Source organism: Phymastichus coffea, unplaced genomic scaffold, assembly GCF_024137745.1.
Source record: "Phymastichus coffea isolate CEN01 unplaced genomic scaffold, Cenicafe_Pcof_1.1 PCOF00084, whole genome shotgun sequence".
Taxonomy (NCBI): Eukaryota; Metazoa; Arthropoda; class Insecta; order Hymenoptera; family Eulophidae; genus Phymastichus; species Phymastichus coffea.
In genome coordinates this window covers 457,659-471,145 of record NW_026706895.1, presented here as the reverse complement: position 1 = coordinate 471,145, position 13,487 = coordinate 457,659, and the positions used below count along the sequence as shown (strand labels likewise).

Sequence of the window (13,487 nt, the reverse complement as noted above, 5' to 3'; positions counted from 1 at the left end):
TTCAAGAAACGACTTACCAAAACCTGAAATTTTCGAGCGCCAGTTATCCACAATGTCCTCTCTAACCCAAACTGACTTACAAAAGAAAACTATAATGACGGCATTTTGGCTATTAGTCTAGACTATCCATTTTCCGTTTTCCCTCTTCTCCTACCATCACTATGCAAGAGACGCTAGATGCTACAGTAAATGACGTCGAGCTGCCAGTCTTTCGAATGATCCAGAGGTGGTCATGTTGAAAATACCAAATATTCAACTAAATTTATATACTATCAGTGATTCGATAAATACGTAAACAGAATTGTAGTGTACGTGCATTGAACAAAGTGTTTTGGCCATCGACATAGCTTTGGCTTGACCGATTTGTACGTTTGCTCGATTGAAAAATCAACGCTGCCAAACAACTAGCTTGTGCGTCCGTCTTGAGCCGCCATTCTTTGATTTCATCCCAAATTTGGATAATTGTCATCAATCAACATTGCGCAACGTTGTTAAAACAAGTGTGAGTAAAGAAGACAACAGTCATCGTTACACTCTCTTTCTTTCATTTCAACTTCATTCTTTTAACGTCGTCCATCTGCCAAAAAATTCATACGCTAGATAACTTCTGTTCTGCTGTTTTATGAAGAATCTGCTAACGCCAGATTTAAAATTAAGCGAAAAAAAATACGCGGAAATGAAGAATTTGCGTTAAAGAGAGTCACGTACGGATTACCCTATACCTTCGAGCATATACTACTGGAGGTAGCATTCAAGCGGCAAAGCGCGTTACCAGTTAAAGAGAGAGATAGCATGTATGGGAGGATATGCTATCTCTCTCTAGTCGCACGTGATTGGCTGTCTGGCTAGCCTACGTGCTCAAATAGCAAGCGAGGCAGTATATTGCGTAAATTAAATGTTATTATAAAAATGATCATGAATTTTTATTTTAGCAAGTTGTTTAAGTCCTTTATTAAGTATAGTTTTGGTGGATTTTTAAAGATCACTTTTACATAGGTAATATATATATATATATATATATATATATATATATATATATATATATATATATATATATATATATATATGGGTCATTCTAATACTTCTCGTCAAAACCGTGCGCACGGGGTCAACCGATTTTGACGCCAATTTTTTTCTAGATTTCATATGTCAAAATATGACGTCTTGAATTTTTTCAGATTTTTTTAAGCAGATCTAGGGTCCCTAGATTTTTTCAAAGTCCCTAAATCGACCAAAAATCGGTCAAAAAATGGCCATTTTCAAAGTGTCATAGAATCGTCAATTTTGAAGCTACAGTAACGGGCGAGAGCTCATTCTCTTTTTCTTTTTAAGAGCTTTCCATTGGTATATTTCAAAATAAGTTTATGTGACCCGGAAGTAGCTAAACGGCCAGGAACGTAAAGCACATTTTATTCGATTTCCTCTTATCTTTAAAGCTCTGTAAAATTGTCAATTTTGAATATTTTTCATCGCACAAGACACCATTTTTTTGGTCTTTTCAAGACAAAAAAAAACAAGTCTTCATACGTAAGAAAATGTTCAAAATTGACGGAGATACTGCCCTTCCAAGTTTGCAATTTTAGCAAAAAACGCATTTTTTGCGATTTTTGAGTGCAGTTTTCAATACGTTTACCTATTTCTTTTGAGCTAAAAATTTCAGGAAATGTTCCAGAAGTGTTCAGAAATAGGGGGAAAAAAGTTCCGTAATTGGCATCGGGCTCCATCAAACGATAAATGGCATGTATTTTCATCAATTTTTTTATGTTTTTCTTCTATTCTTAAATAATTATGGAATCCTAAAAAAAAAATTTTTTCCTCTTTTCTTTGTCAATTACATTGCAAATGTTTTTCTGGTTATCGATATTTATAATATTTGGTTTTAGAAAGATAATTTAATTTGACCAGACATATATTAAGTTATGCAAAAAAAAACATTCAATTGATGTATACGGTAACTAAAATATTTTAAAATATTTAATGAATCAAAAAATTTGGAAATCGTCTTCGTCAAATTAGTGAAATATCAATTAGATTTTGATAAAAATTCGAACATCACATCATTTGTAATATCAGAAAAATGTTCAATTTCTACATGTATTTATGAATGCTCAAAAATAATATATGTACAATTTAAAAAAAAAGAGATGTCAAACCGCAAATTAAAAAAAAATATATTGACACTAACACTCTTATGTATATTATCCTCTATCTGTTAAATAATTTTGGAATCCTGAGTATTTTTTTTCATTATAAGTGTGTAAGTATAGCAAATTGATATTTAAAGGATCGCACATTTATAATAATCATTTTTCTGAGTCCGAAACAGTTGTCATTTTTGATCCATCAGAGGGCGACACGAGGTAATGAAGTAGCGAATAGGATCACTAGACGCTTCTGCGTTTATTTTATATTCGTTGCTAGCATGCAGCTTCTCTGTCTAAACCGTGTTTTTACTTGTGTTCTACCGTTGCATTCATTGTTTACTTGACTTCGTATTTAATTTCTGTATAAGTTAACTTGTACTTTTTCACCCTTGTTCTTGTCAATCATATTTATTGTAGAATTTTTTTCAGTTTTAAGGGCCATCCCATCCTCTTCATTAAATTAACTTAAAAGATTAAAAACCATTGTTGACGTTTCGCAAATCATTTATTGCCACTTCAGAATTATATATTTTATTTACACATTGTAGTAAAGTTTTTTATGATGATAGTTTAATAACATAATGTTCGTAAATATTGCAAGTAATTGTTAAGAAGTACATGTTTATTAAAATGTACGACAGATTCGTTCTATGTACCGTTATGAATCTGTCGTACACTTTAATAAACATGTACTTCTTAACAATTACTTGCAATATTTACGAACATTATGTTATTAAACTATCATCATAAAAAACTTTACTACAATGTGTAAATAAAATATATAATTCTGAAGTGGCAATAAATGATTTGCGAAACGTCAACAATGGTTTTTAATCTTTTAAGTTAATTTAATGAAGAGGATGGGATGGCCCTTAAAACTGAAAAAAATTCTACAATAAATATGATTGACAAGAACAAGGGTGAAAAAGTACAAGTTAACTTATACAGAAATTAAATACGAAGTCAAGTAAACAATGAATGCAACGGTAGAACACAAGTAAAAACACGGTTTAGACAGAGAAGCTGCATGCTAGCAACGAATATAAAATAAACGCAGAAGCGTCTAGTGATCCTATTCGCTACTTCATTACCTCGTGTCGCCCTCTGATGGATCAAAAATGACAACTGTTTCGGACTCAGAAAAATGATTATTATAAATGTGCGATCCTTTAAATATCAATTTGCTATACTTACACACTTATAATGAAAAAAAATACTCAGGATTCCAAAATTATTTAACAGATAGAGGATAATATACATAAGAGTGTTAGTGTCAATATATTTTTTTTTAATTTGCGGTTTGACATCTCTTTTTTTTTAAATTGTACATATATTATTTTTGAGCATTCATAAATACATGTAGAAATTGAACATTTTTCTGATATTACAAATGATGTGATGTTCGAATTTTTATCAAAATCTAATTGATATTTCACTAATTTGACGAAGACGATTTCCAAATTTTTTGATTCATTAAATATTTTAAAATATTTTAGTTACCGTATACATCAATTGAATGTTTTTTTTTGCATAACTTAATATATGTCTGGTCAAATTAAATTATCTTTCTAAAACCAAATATTATAAATATCGATAACCAGAAAAACATTTGCAATGTAATTGACAAAGAAAAGAGGAAAAAATTTTTTTTTTAGGATTCCATAATTATTTAAGAATAGAAGAAAAACATAAAAAAATTGATGAAAATACATGCCATTTATCGTTTGATGGAGCCCGATGCCAATTACGGAACTTTTTTCCCCCTATTTCTGAACACTTCTGGAACATTTCCTGAAATTTTTAGCTCAAAAGAAATAGGTAAACGTATTGAAAACTGCACTCAAAAATCGCAAAAAATGCGTTTTTTGCTAAAATTGCAAACTTGGAAGGGCAGTATCTCCGTCAATTTTGAACATTTTCTTACGTATGAAGACTTGTTTTTTTTTGTCTTGAAAAGACCAAAAAAATGGTGTCTTGTGCGATGAAAAATATTCAAAATTGACAATTTTACAGAGCTTTAAAGATAAGAGGAAATCGAATAAAATGTGCTTTACGTTCCTGGCCGTTTAGCTACTTCCGGGTCACATAAACTTATTTTGAAATATACCAATGGAAAGCTCTTAAAAAGAAAAAGAGAATGAGCTCTCGCCCGTTACTGTAGCTTCAAAATTGACGATTCTATGACACTTTGAAAATGGCCATTTTTTGACCGATTTTTGGTCGATTTAGGGACTTTGAAAAAATCTAGGGACCCTAGATCTGCTTAAAAAAATCTGAAAAAATTCAAGACGTCATATTTTGACATATGAAATCTAGAAAAAAATTGGCGTCAAAATCGGTTGACCCCGTGCGCACGGTTTTGACGAGAAGTATTAGAATGACCCATATATATATATATATATATATATATATATATATACACATACATACACGTCATATTGTAAGAACAAAAATAAGTTAAATATGTAAAGAAAAAATTAATCAGTTTTCAAAATATAATAAATATTACATTTTAAATTTTTAAGTCACTGATTTTTAAATAGAATTAATTTAGTAAAATTTCTTCTTATCTTCTTTGCAGCTTGTTTCCTTTGTAGTTCGCGATGTTTAATTTGAATTTTTAAATACTTAAGAATTATATATTTAAGTAAATACAATCTGTGCAGCTTTGGGTTTTCCGTATGATTAATTGGTAATAAATTCTTTGGTATTTTGCATGTCATATCAAAACACATTTGCTTAAAAATAACTTTGGTAGATTTATAACATAATCTGAAATTCTTTTCGAGAATTTGACACACCTTAATTATATCTTCAGACGGTTTGATTAAACTTTCACGATTTTTTTTATCCACTAAAGATAAATAACTACTTTCATCTGTTAATAACAATGGACATTGAAAACATTTCATGCGTCTTAAAATCGTTCTAACTATGAAGCCAGCTACGTACGCAACAACGTTATCTATATATAACTTATTAGTTCCAGAACCGTAAAAATTATCACAGCTTAGTGAATAATTTCCAACATCAACATCTGTATAGTTATTATCAATAATCTTGTCAGATAAGCTCTTCTTAAAACTTTTACATATTTCAGGTGAGATCTTTAAAATTTCTGTATTATCTACAGAAATACTATTCGCATGCTGAGACTCTTTTACATCAGCATGAATTAGCAACTTCTTAACAATATTAACAAATTGGTAGCAAGTTGGATGCGTTATTGTTACCACCCTTGTTTCGTACTGCACTAAAAAATACTTCGAGATGGTCCTGAGATAACTTATACGTTAATAAATAAAACTTATTAGTCTTAAAATAAGTTTTATAAATGTTAATAATATTTTTAGGGAACAAATTATTCCTTGAAATCCAGTTTTTTTACGCGAATTAATGACTAAGGTCCCATCAAAGTATTTTAAATTTTCAATATAGGTAATCTCATTTATGCTTTTTGCAATATCTTCAATGTTATTTTCAGATATACTTCTTTTGTACTCATCTGTATGATACAACTCTCTCGAATTTAGAATGTCAAATGCGTCTTTTATAAAATTACAAAATTTAGCAGTTCCAGCAGCATTTTCAAATTGTGGTATTTTTAAATCTTCTTTTAAAAAAGAAGACTTACACTTTTACTTAGTGTTTGAGCAGCTATTCGCACATTCATTTTATTTTCTTCCCATTTAATATGCTCTTTCCTTAATTTATTTGCTGCATGTAGCCCATTCATTTCCTGAAAATCTAGAAGATCGGATATGAATGTCCAAGATATAATCTCTTCGGCATCATACATATCTTCACCGCTAGCTAAGGCATTTATAATTAATTTGAGCATATGACATCCATCATAAATAATATATATTTCTTTTTGCGTAACAGGATGTGGGAAAAAATATTTATCATCAGTTTTCAAATATTTTTTAGCTCCCAATACATTGCACATTATTGTGTTAGAATGTAAACCATCAAATGTTAATGATGTTATAGTAATGCCTGTATCGTGCAAAGCTCTTACATTTTCTAGTATTATGTTTGATTTTTCTCCAGTTAAGGATTTTATAAAATAATAGGAGACAGGAATTTTGAATTTTCCGTTTTCGCAGACAATCATAATAATTAGAACATTTTCTGCTTCAGGTACATCAATTCCATCTAAATTATCTCCGACGTATATATATCCTTATTCTTTATCATTTATAATCTCTACAGCTTTCCTCACGCTCATTTCATCCATAACTAGATTACAAAACACTGGTTTATTTCTATTTGAATCTTTCATAAGATTAACTTTTTTTTTATTGTCTCGAAACTTGCTTTATTTATACCAGTGGTAGAATCAATATTTTTGTACCATTTTCCAATTGTAAGAGGATGAGGTAAACAGTTTATGAAAGTTCTTTGGACATAATTATACGCTTTTGGTGAGTAAAAGTGCAATGTTGTAGCAAATGATCGTAAAGATCGTTTTTGTTTTTTTTTTTTTCAGTAAGCATTTTAATATATCGCTTGCTTGTGGTGGTAAGGTATCCTAAAATAACAATTTGCAAACTGAAATTCATTTGTAACTATAAATAAATTAAATTTTCAATAAGTATTATATTTATGCATCGAAATATAAAAGAAAATAATTGCAATCGTAAGTCAGCTTTTGGACTCGAATTTAATTTAGTAAATCTCGTAATTACACACAGAATATTAACATCACTGATAAAAATACCTTTTACTTTAAAAATGTAAAAAGTATGTATACTTTTATTAATAAAAAAATCAACATCAGATTATAAAAACGTATGTACTTGTAATTTACCTATATCATTATTAACAACAATCAAAATTATATAAATTTCCTGAATTTTAAATTATTTATTTAAAAAGATTGATTTAGTTTAAAATTAGATATTAACTAATTAAAATAAACAGAATAAATATAACTTTTTATCTTTTTAACAGAAATATATTATAAAAAATTAGTAGAGTTCAAACTAACAATAAAACTTTATTGCTTATTAGTGTTAACATTTTTATTTACAATTTTTTTCAGGGAAAAGTGGTAAAAGAAATACACTGCCCGTCAATGACTTTTGCCATGCTTACCTCAAAATTAGGTAAACTTGAAAGTTTTGTATCTCGGTCGGAAATCATCGTATCACAAAAAACCGCAGGGCAGTTTAAAGGTAATTGCAAAAGCTTCTATTTAAGACGTGCAGAGACTTAAAAATGAAAATATGTTTTTTAGATTAAAAAACTGATTAAAAAAATTTTTTTAACCTCGACTTAAATCAATGCCAATTTAGAACCAGGCGGTGGAGTGCAAATCGACCGGAGGGGTTCGGAGGGTAATGTCATTCCCTTTAAAATTAGCCCCCGCGGGGTTCTATCCGATGTTTTTTAACCGAGTTATGGCGTTTTTTGTAAAAAAATAACCTTTTTTCAATCCTCTATTACTTCGATTTGCGTACGTTTTGGAAAAAAATGCCAAGGAGAAAAAAGTTTCATTTTGTGTCCAAGAATACGAAAATAAAGTCAAAATAAAGAAATAAAGAAAAAAATTTTTTTCGGTTTTTTAGCGCATTAAAAAAATAAAGGAATTTAACTTTTTTTTTACGCTTAGTTTTAAAATGTCTAGGGGCGTAGTAAATCACTAAATGAGTAGTATAAATTTATTTATATAATAATTAATATTTTCTGTTAAATATAATTTGAAAAAATAATAAAAATAAAAAAGAATTTATTTATACTACTTTGCACTCCAAATTGTCGATTTGCACTCCACCGCCTGGTTCTAAATTGACATTGATTTAAGTCGAGGTTAAAAAAATTGAAATTTTTTTAATCAGTTTTTTTACTCTAAAAAACACATATTTTCATTTTTAAGTCTCTGCACGTCTTAAATAGAAGCTTTTGCAATTACCTTTAAACTGCCCTGCGGTTTTTTGTGATACGATGATTTCCGACCGAGATACAAAACTTTCAAGTTTGCCTAATTTTGAGGTAAGCATGGCAAAAGTGATTGACGGGCAGTCTATGCACGTTTTTCATATTAATGTTTTTTTAGTATATGTATAATTTTTATTTGGTGATAAATATATAAATATTTTATAATCAGTAGTATAATAGTACATTATGCACCTAGGGAGTAAAAGTAAAGAATGCCTTCGGCTCGTGTGACAATTACATGCAATCCGAGGCTTTCTTTTTTTACTCCCGTGGTGCATATACTATTTTTTTGCACGAGGAGCGTACGAAAATGCGTACTTTAGTTTTAGCCCGCAGGGCCAAAAGTACGCACTTTACGCGCCGTATGCAAAAAATATAATTTTTATATAAATCATTAAAAAATGTATTATATATCTATTGTTATAAAATATGTATAGTAGTTTTAATTTAACATTTTGTACAATTAATTGTAATGAAATTTATAGTGGAACAACTTATAAATTAATTAGATATAATCATGTAAAATTAATGAGATTTTTTAGTATTAACGAATAATCATGTGTACTGTATGCATATATTTATATTATATTTTCAGAAAGATTTTGATTTATTTTATACATATATAATACATTTTTTAATGATTTATATAAAAATTATATTTTTTGCATACGGCGCGTAAAGTGCGTACTTTTGGCCCTGCGGGCTAAAACTAAAGTTAATAACAATAGACTACAAACTAAAGTTAATAACAATAAACTAATAACAATAGTTAATATACATAAATTCATTTCCTAAATGATATAATCTTAACTGATATAATTTGGCTTATAATATACAAATTAGGTACTAATAACGCATGAGTTTAAATCTATGCTGACATAAGTAAGGAATAATAATAATTTTATAAACTGTTGTCGCCTTTCGTACTTACTTTTAAGACTTCTGAAACCTTTTCAGATATTAAATTGCGTTGCCTCACATGAAAAATCAGCGAGTTACTACTTTTCACTTTTCTATTTGCACGATGTAATCTCATTGACTGGACTCTTCTCTGTCTACGTAAACGTCTAACCTCTGACTGTGCATTCTCCAATAATCTTCGTACAATGTTAGTATTTTTTAAGTCTATTAAATTTAAATTTACGTTAACTATTGATTTCCTAAAAGTATTTCTTTCAATGTCTCCCTTTTGAACAACATTACTTGAATCTGAAAAACTTTAAATAATCATGTATTAGTATAATTTATACTACTATTATGTAAATGAATGAATCTTTATTCTAAGTATTACCTCCTATTTACATCACTTTCTATCGCAACTTGCTCTGGATCCATATAATTATCTTCTACGTTTGGTAACTGACAATCATCTAATTGTCTGAAACAAAGAATCATATCACCCCAAGATAAATTATCATATTTGAATACAGATAAAGAAACTGATTTGAAAAGTAAACCATACCTTGTATCAAAATTGTTTTCATAAAGGTCTTTAGTGATGCTGGCATCATTCGTTGAACTTGTAGATGATGGAACCATACTCACTTTTGAGGAAAAATCTATTTCGTTACTAAGTAAATCACAATTATTTGTATCTGATGAACTTTGTATTGGTTTATTTTGCTCCGCTTTTCCAAATTTCGTTGGACATGTCCCCTTTTTAAGCCTTACTACTTTAGATAAACCTCCATAGTTGAAACATGACGGTTCAAAGTGCATAGCACAAACATAAGAATATATTTTAAATTCTATTTCAGTCTTAAAATACTTTTTTATGCTATTAGCCCATTCATTTCGTGAATCCTCATCTTTCGGTACTCTAAAAAATATACAAACAAAAGTAAAAACAACGACAAACTCGAGCCCTTCCTCGAAACTAACCACAAAATACATATATATTACGTATTTAACTTACCGAAAGAAATTCAAATTTAAACAGTCAGGATCATCTTTCTGCAATCTGCAGTTGGGAATGCAGCACTTTTTAACCATCTTTTATATTTACGTACACAAAAAACCATTTAACAAAATATTTATCAACTGTTAGATTTGCGGTAGACGACTTTTTCCAAAGTAAATATAGGCAGCCAATCACGTGCGACTAGAGAGAGATAGCATATCCTCCCATATATGCTATCTCTCTCTTCGACTGGTAACGCGCTCGACCGCTTGAACGCTACCTCCAGTAGTATATATGCTCGAAGCCCTATACCGATTAAATAATATTACTAATATAAATGTTTTTTAATAATAGAAACAGTACAAGACAACTAAGGTCAGGCTGCATTTGTCATCATGGCTCATTTTGGTGACAGTATTATAAATGAAAAAAAACCTCTTGAGTTCGTGCAGGTTTTGCCGCATATTAAGGTAACTAGTCAGTTTTGTTTTATAATTCGTCTTCTATATTATTTTGTGACAAATAGTATTTCCATTTTGATGTGATACAGATATTGACTATAATTCAAAAATGTTGAATGAAAGTTCGTGTAGAAAAATAGCTATTGACTTTGATCTTAGTCGTCATTCAGAGTAACGTTTCGTTATACACACACACACACACACACACACGCACACATAAATGCAATATTTATTTACAGCCAGTGGCACCGATACTTATAAAAACGTGGCCGACAGAAATGAACCATCGGAATGAAATTATAAATGCCTCATTGAACATATTGACAAATTCGCCACGTTGTATTCGAGAAATGCGTTTGTACTTGTCAATACTCGGAGACGCGCTAAGGAAATTTAGATATAAACAGAAGAAAGGGTTTTATAGAGAAATGACGACTAGTAAAGAGCTTCAAGAATTAGAGATATCACTAGCATTGTTGTTTAATGAAATGAATGTGGCATTTTATCTTAAGAAACTGTTCGGAAACAACGGGGAAAAAAAACCTGACGATTACGAGGTAATTAGAAATATATTCATTTTAGATATCAGTTAATCTGAATTGTAAGTTGTTATACTGTAACCGAACGATAACAATTGCTATGTGTATTTTTTTCAAGCTAGAGAGTGTAATTGATGAAGCGGTAAATGAAGCTAAAAGATGGAGAACGCAGTATTTAGACAAGATACGCATAGAAACCATTACTGCCCCGCAGGCTTCCACCAATTCCCAAAACAAAGTAGCGTCAGGTAAAAAAAGCGATTGTGACGTGAATTCAGAAGATGTGCTATATGAACAAATCTTTGCGATAAAGAAGCTTTTAAAGACAATTAAGGTAAGCAAAAGTTATCTCATGATCATTATTTCACATTATTAAAAAAATTAAAATCTAGCTCTCCTTTTCAATTTATTTTCGAATATATTATTTTCAATTATAATTTGTAGCATAACCCCTATAAATTTTATAAATATCTAGCTGGTATAAAGAATTAACGCTATTGACTCAAATTAAATAATTTTCTTCTTTTATAGCCAGTGCCTCCAATATTACTAGAAACATTTCCAAAAGAAATGAGGTATTACGATGATAACTTAAATGTGTTGAAAGATATGTCTGAAAAGTTACAGGATCATTTACCTTACAAGAACGCACGGCGTTATTTATTAATACGTTTAGAAATGTGCCAGACGAATATATCGGATACATTGACTAAGATTGAAAAAGTATACCCTAAAGAAGTAGAAGCACTCGCGAATGAATTTCCACATTTTAAATTATCTCATGACGTGCTGTTGGAAGAAGTTAGTAAGATATTGACAAAAATACCGGAGTAAATGCTAAAGCAACAGAGCAAAATGATGATTATTAGAATATTGAGTTGTTATAATCCAATAATTAAGGTAACAAGAAAGTTTAACCTCATAATCTAGATTATTTCATTACGTCAAATCATTACGCTGCCGCCATTGCTATTTGATTTTTATTCTGATGTGTTAAAATAACGTTTTTAATTATAATTGTAAAAGTTTGCGTTCCAGTATGTTGTTATTAAATAATTATTGTAATATCTATAATTATAATAGTAATTTATCAAAGACCGATTATTATCTTGATTTATTTTCTATTTGAAATTAAAGCTTATAGGGCTTTGAAAACTTTAGCAGTGCATAAAATTAATTAATGTAAAGTTAATACGTATAATTGAATATTATGTAGTTTCAAAGTTCTCGCAGGGTTAAAATTACGAACAGAAAATAAACTAAAATATAGTTTTCAATGTATGTTTTGTTATGTAAAATTACAATTCGTGCTCAAATTGTAGCGCTCACACTTCGTTTATTTTTATTAAATTATTAAATTACACAATTATAAAACATGAAATATTTTCGTTTTGATTTATGTCAAAGTTTTCATAGATGATTGTAGCACCTTCACGTACAAAAAAAGGGTGTCAGAGAAAAAGAAACAGAAAGTGCATCACCTAAATATTTCGAATCTTTTGCAACTCCACAACATCATTAAATTGTAAAATTGATAGTTCATTCTCAACTAGAAAATTTCTATAAATGGCGCCGAATAAACGTACATTTTCATGGAACGGTTATACTATAGCATTTTTTTCACTTATCGTTCAATGACGCAAAAATTGAAAAAAGTGCCCATCAGCAATAATAAAGTACAGTGACATATTCAATATGTTGACGTATCTTAAGTGTCACCTCGGTCATAATATATAGTTTACCTAACTTTGCTCAATACTAAATGAGCGCTTGAAAATGTGCAAACTAGCTTTAAATTGGTCAAAAGAGAACAAAAAATATAGTTGTCACAAAGATCCAGAGACAATTAGCGAGGATTTAATGATTTTGAGAAGTTATGTGGTGCTAATTAACGAAATAAATGATGTACTTCAGCGATTAAATGATATCCCAGAAACTCGAACTGATCAGTATCAGGTAATAAGAAAATAATTTTTTTTAATGAGCAAAAGATGTTTTTCATCATCCTCTGATCACATAATCATCTTTTATAATTTCTTATAGATGCAGAGCAGTATTAAAGGAACTATAAATTCGTTCAGAACGACTATAAGGAATGATAAATTGGAATAACAAAATTGAGCGTACATAACTAGTTGCTCATACTTAATACATTTAATTTTGTTCTTCGTTTACAAATAATCTAACTCAATTAAAAAATGGAAAAAATGAAAAAATCTCATTTTGACTTTTTTTCCTTCAATACGTTACAATAATTACTCAATCTCAAATATTATTCATTAAACAAAGTATTTTTTCGCATTAACAATTAGATATACCTTCTTTATTACAACTAAACGTTCGTTACTGCAAAAAGATCTTAGCTACGTATGCAATTGAGCAGATCATTTGATACTACAATGTTTTAATTTTCTTTGTTGGTTTTATCTATATATTTTAAATTAGAAATATGAAGAACACCAATGTATTCATGCCGACTTTAGAAAAGAGGAGATTTTAT

General features: G+C 29.4%; 2 protein-coding genes across 4 annotated transcripts; one reads left to right on the top strand and one right to left on the bottom strand.

The window, feature by feature from the left end:
* Positions 1 to 99: 99 nt before the first annotated feature.
* LOC131668843 (uncharacterized) lies at positions 100 to 13,063 on the top strand. Of its 3 annotated transcripts, XR_009302316.1 has the most exons (7): positions 100 to 502; positions 10,342 to 10,457; positions 10,688 to 11,005; positions 11,106 to 11,321; positions 11,519 to 11,887; positions 12,395 to 12,943; positions 13,031 to 13,063. XR_009302316.1 is itself a non-coding variant. In XM_058943304.1 (5 exons), exons 2-5 carry the CDS (start codon positions 10,383 to 10,385, stop codon positions 11,819 to 11,821), a joined length of 912 nt encoding a protein of 303 aa, XP_058799287.1. In that variant the 5' UTR covers positions 101 to 502; positions 10,342 to 10,382; the 3' UTR covers positions 11,822 to 12,356. The 3 variants fall into 3 exon arrangements, 2 of the variants coding, with proteins under 2 accessions (XP_058799287.1, XP_058799288.1); XM_058943304.1 differs by lacking the exons at positions 12,395 to 12,943; positions 13,031 to 13,063 and having other exon boundaries at positions 101 to 502; positions 11,519 to 12,356; XM_058943305.1 differs by lacking the exons at positions 100 to 502; positions 12,395 to 12,943; positions 13,031 to 13,063 and adding an exon at positions 9,092 to 9,195 and having other exon boundaries at positions 11,519 to 12,356.
* LOC131668860 (uncharacterized) lies at positions 6,559 to 10,079 on the bottom strand. The gene is made up of 5 exons (XM_058943331.1): positions 10,003 to 10,079; positions 9,550 to 9,906; positions 9,379 to 9,465; positions 9,019 to 9,304; positions 6,559 to 6,678 (listed from the first exon to the last, which is right to left on the bottom strand). Exons 1-5 carry the CDS (start codon positions 10,077 to 10,079, stop codon positions 6,559 to 6,561), a joined length of 927 nt encoding a protein of 308 aa, XP_058799314.1.
* Positions 13,064 to 13,487: the final 424 nt, after the last annotated feature.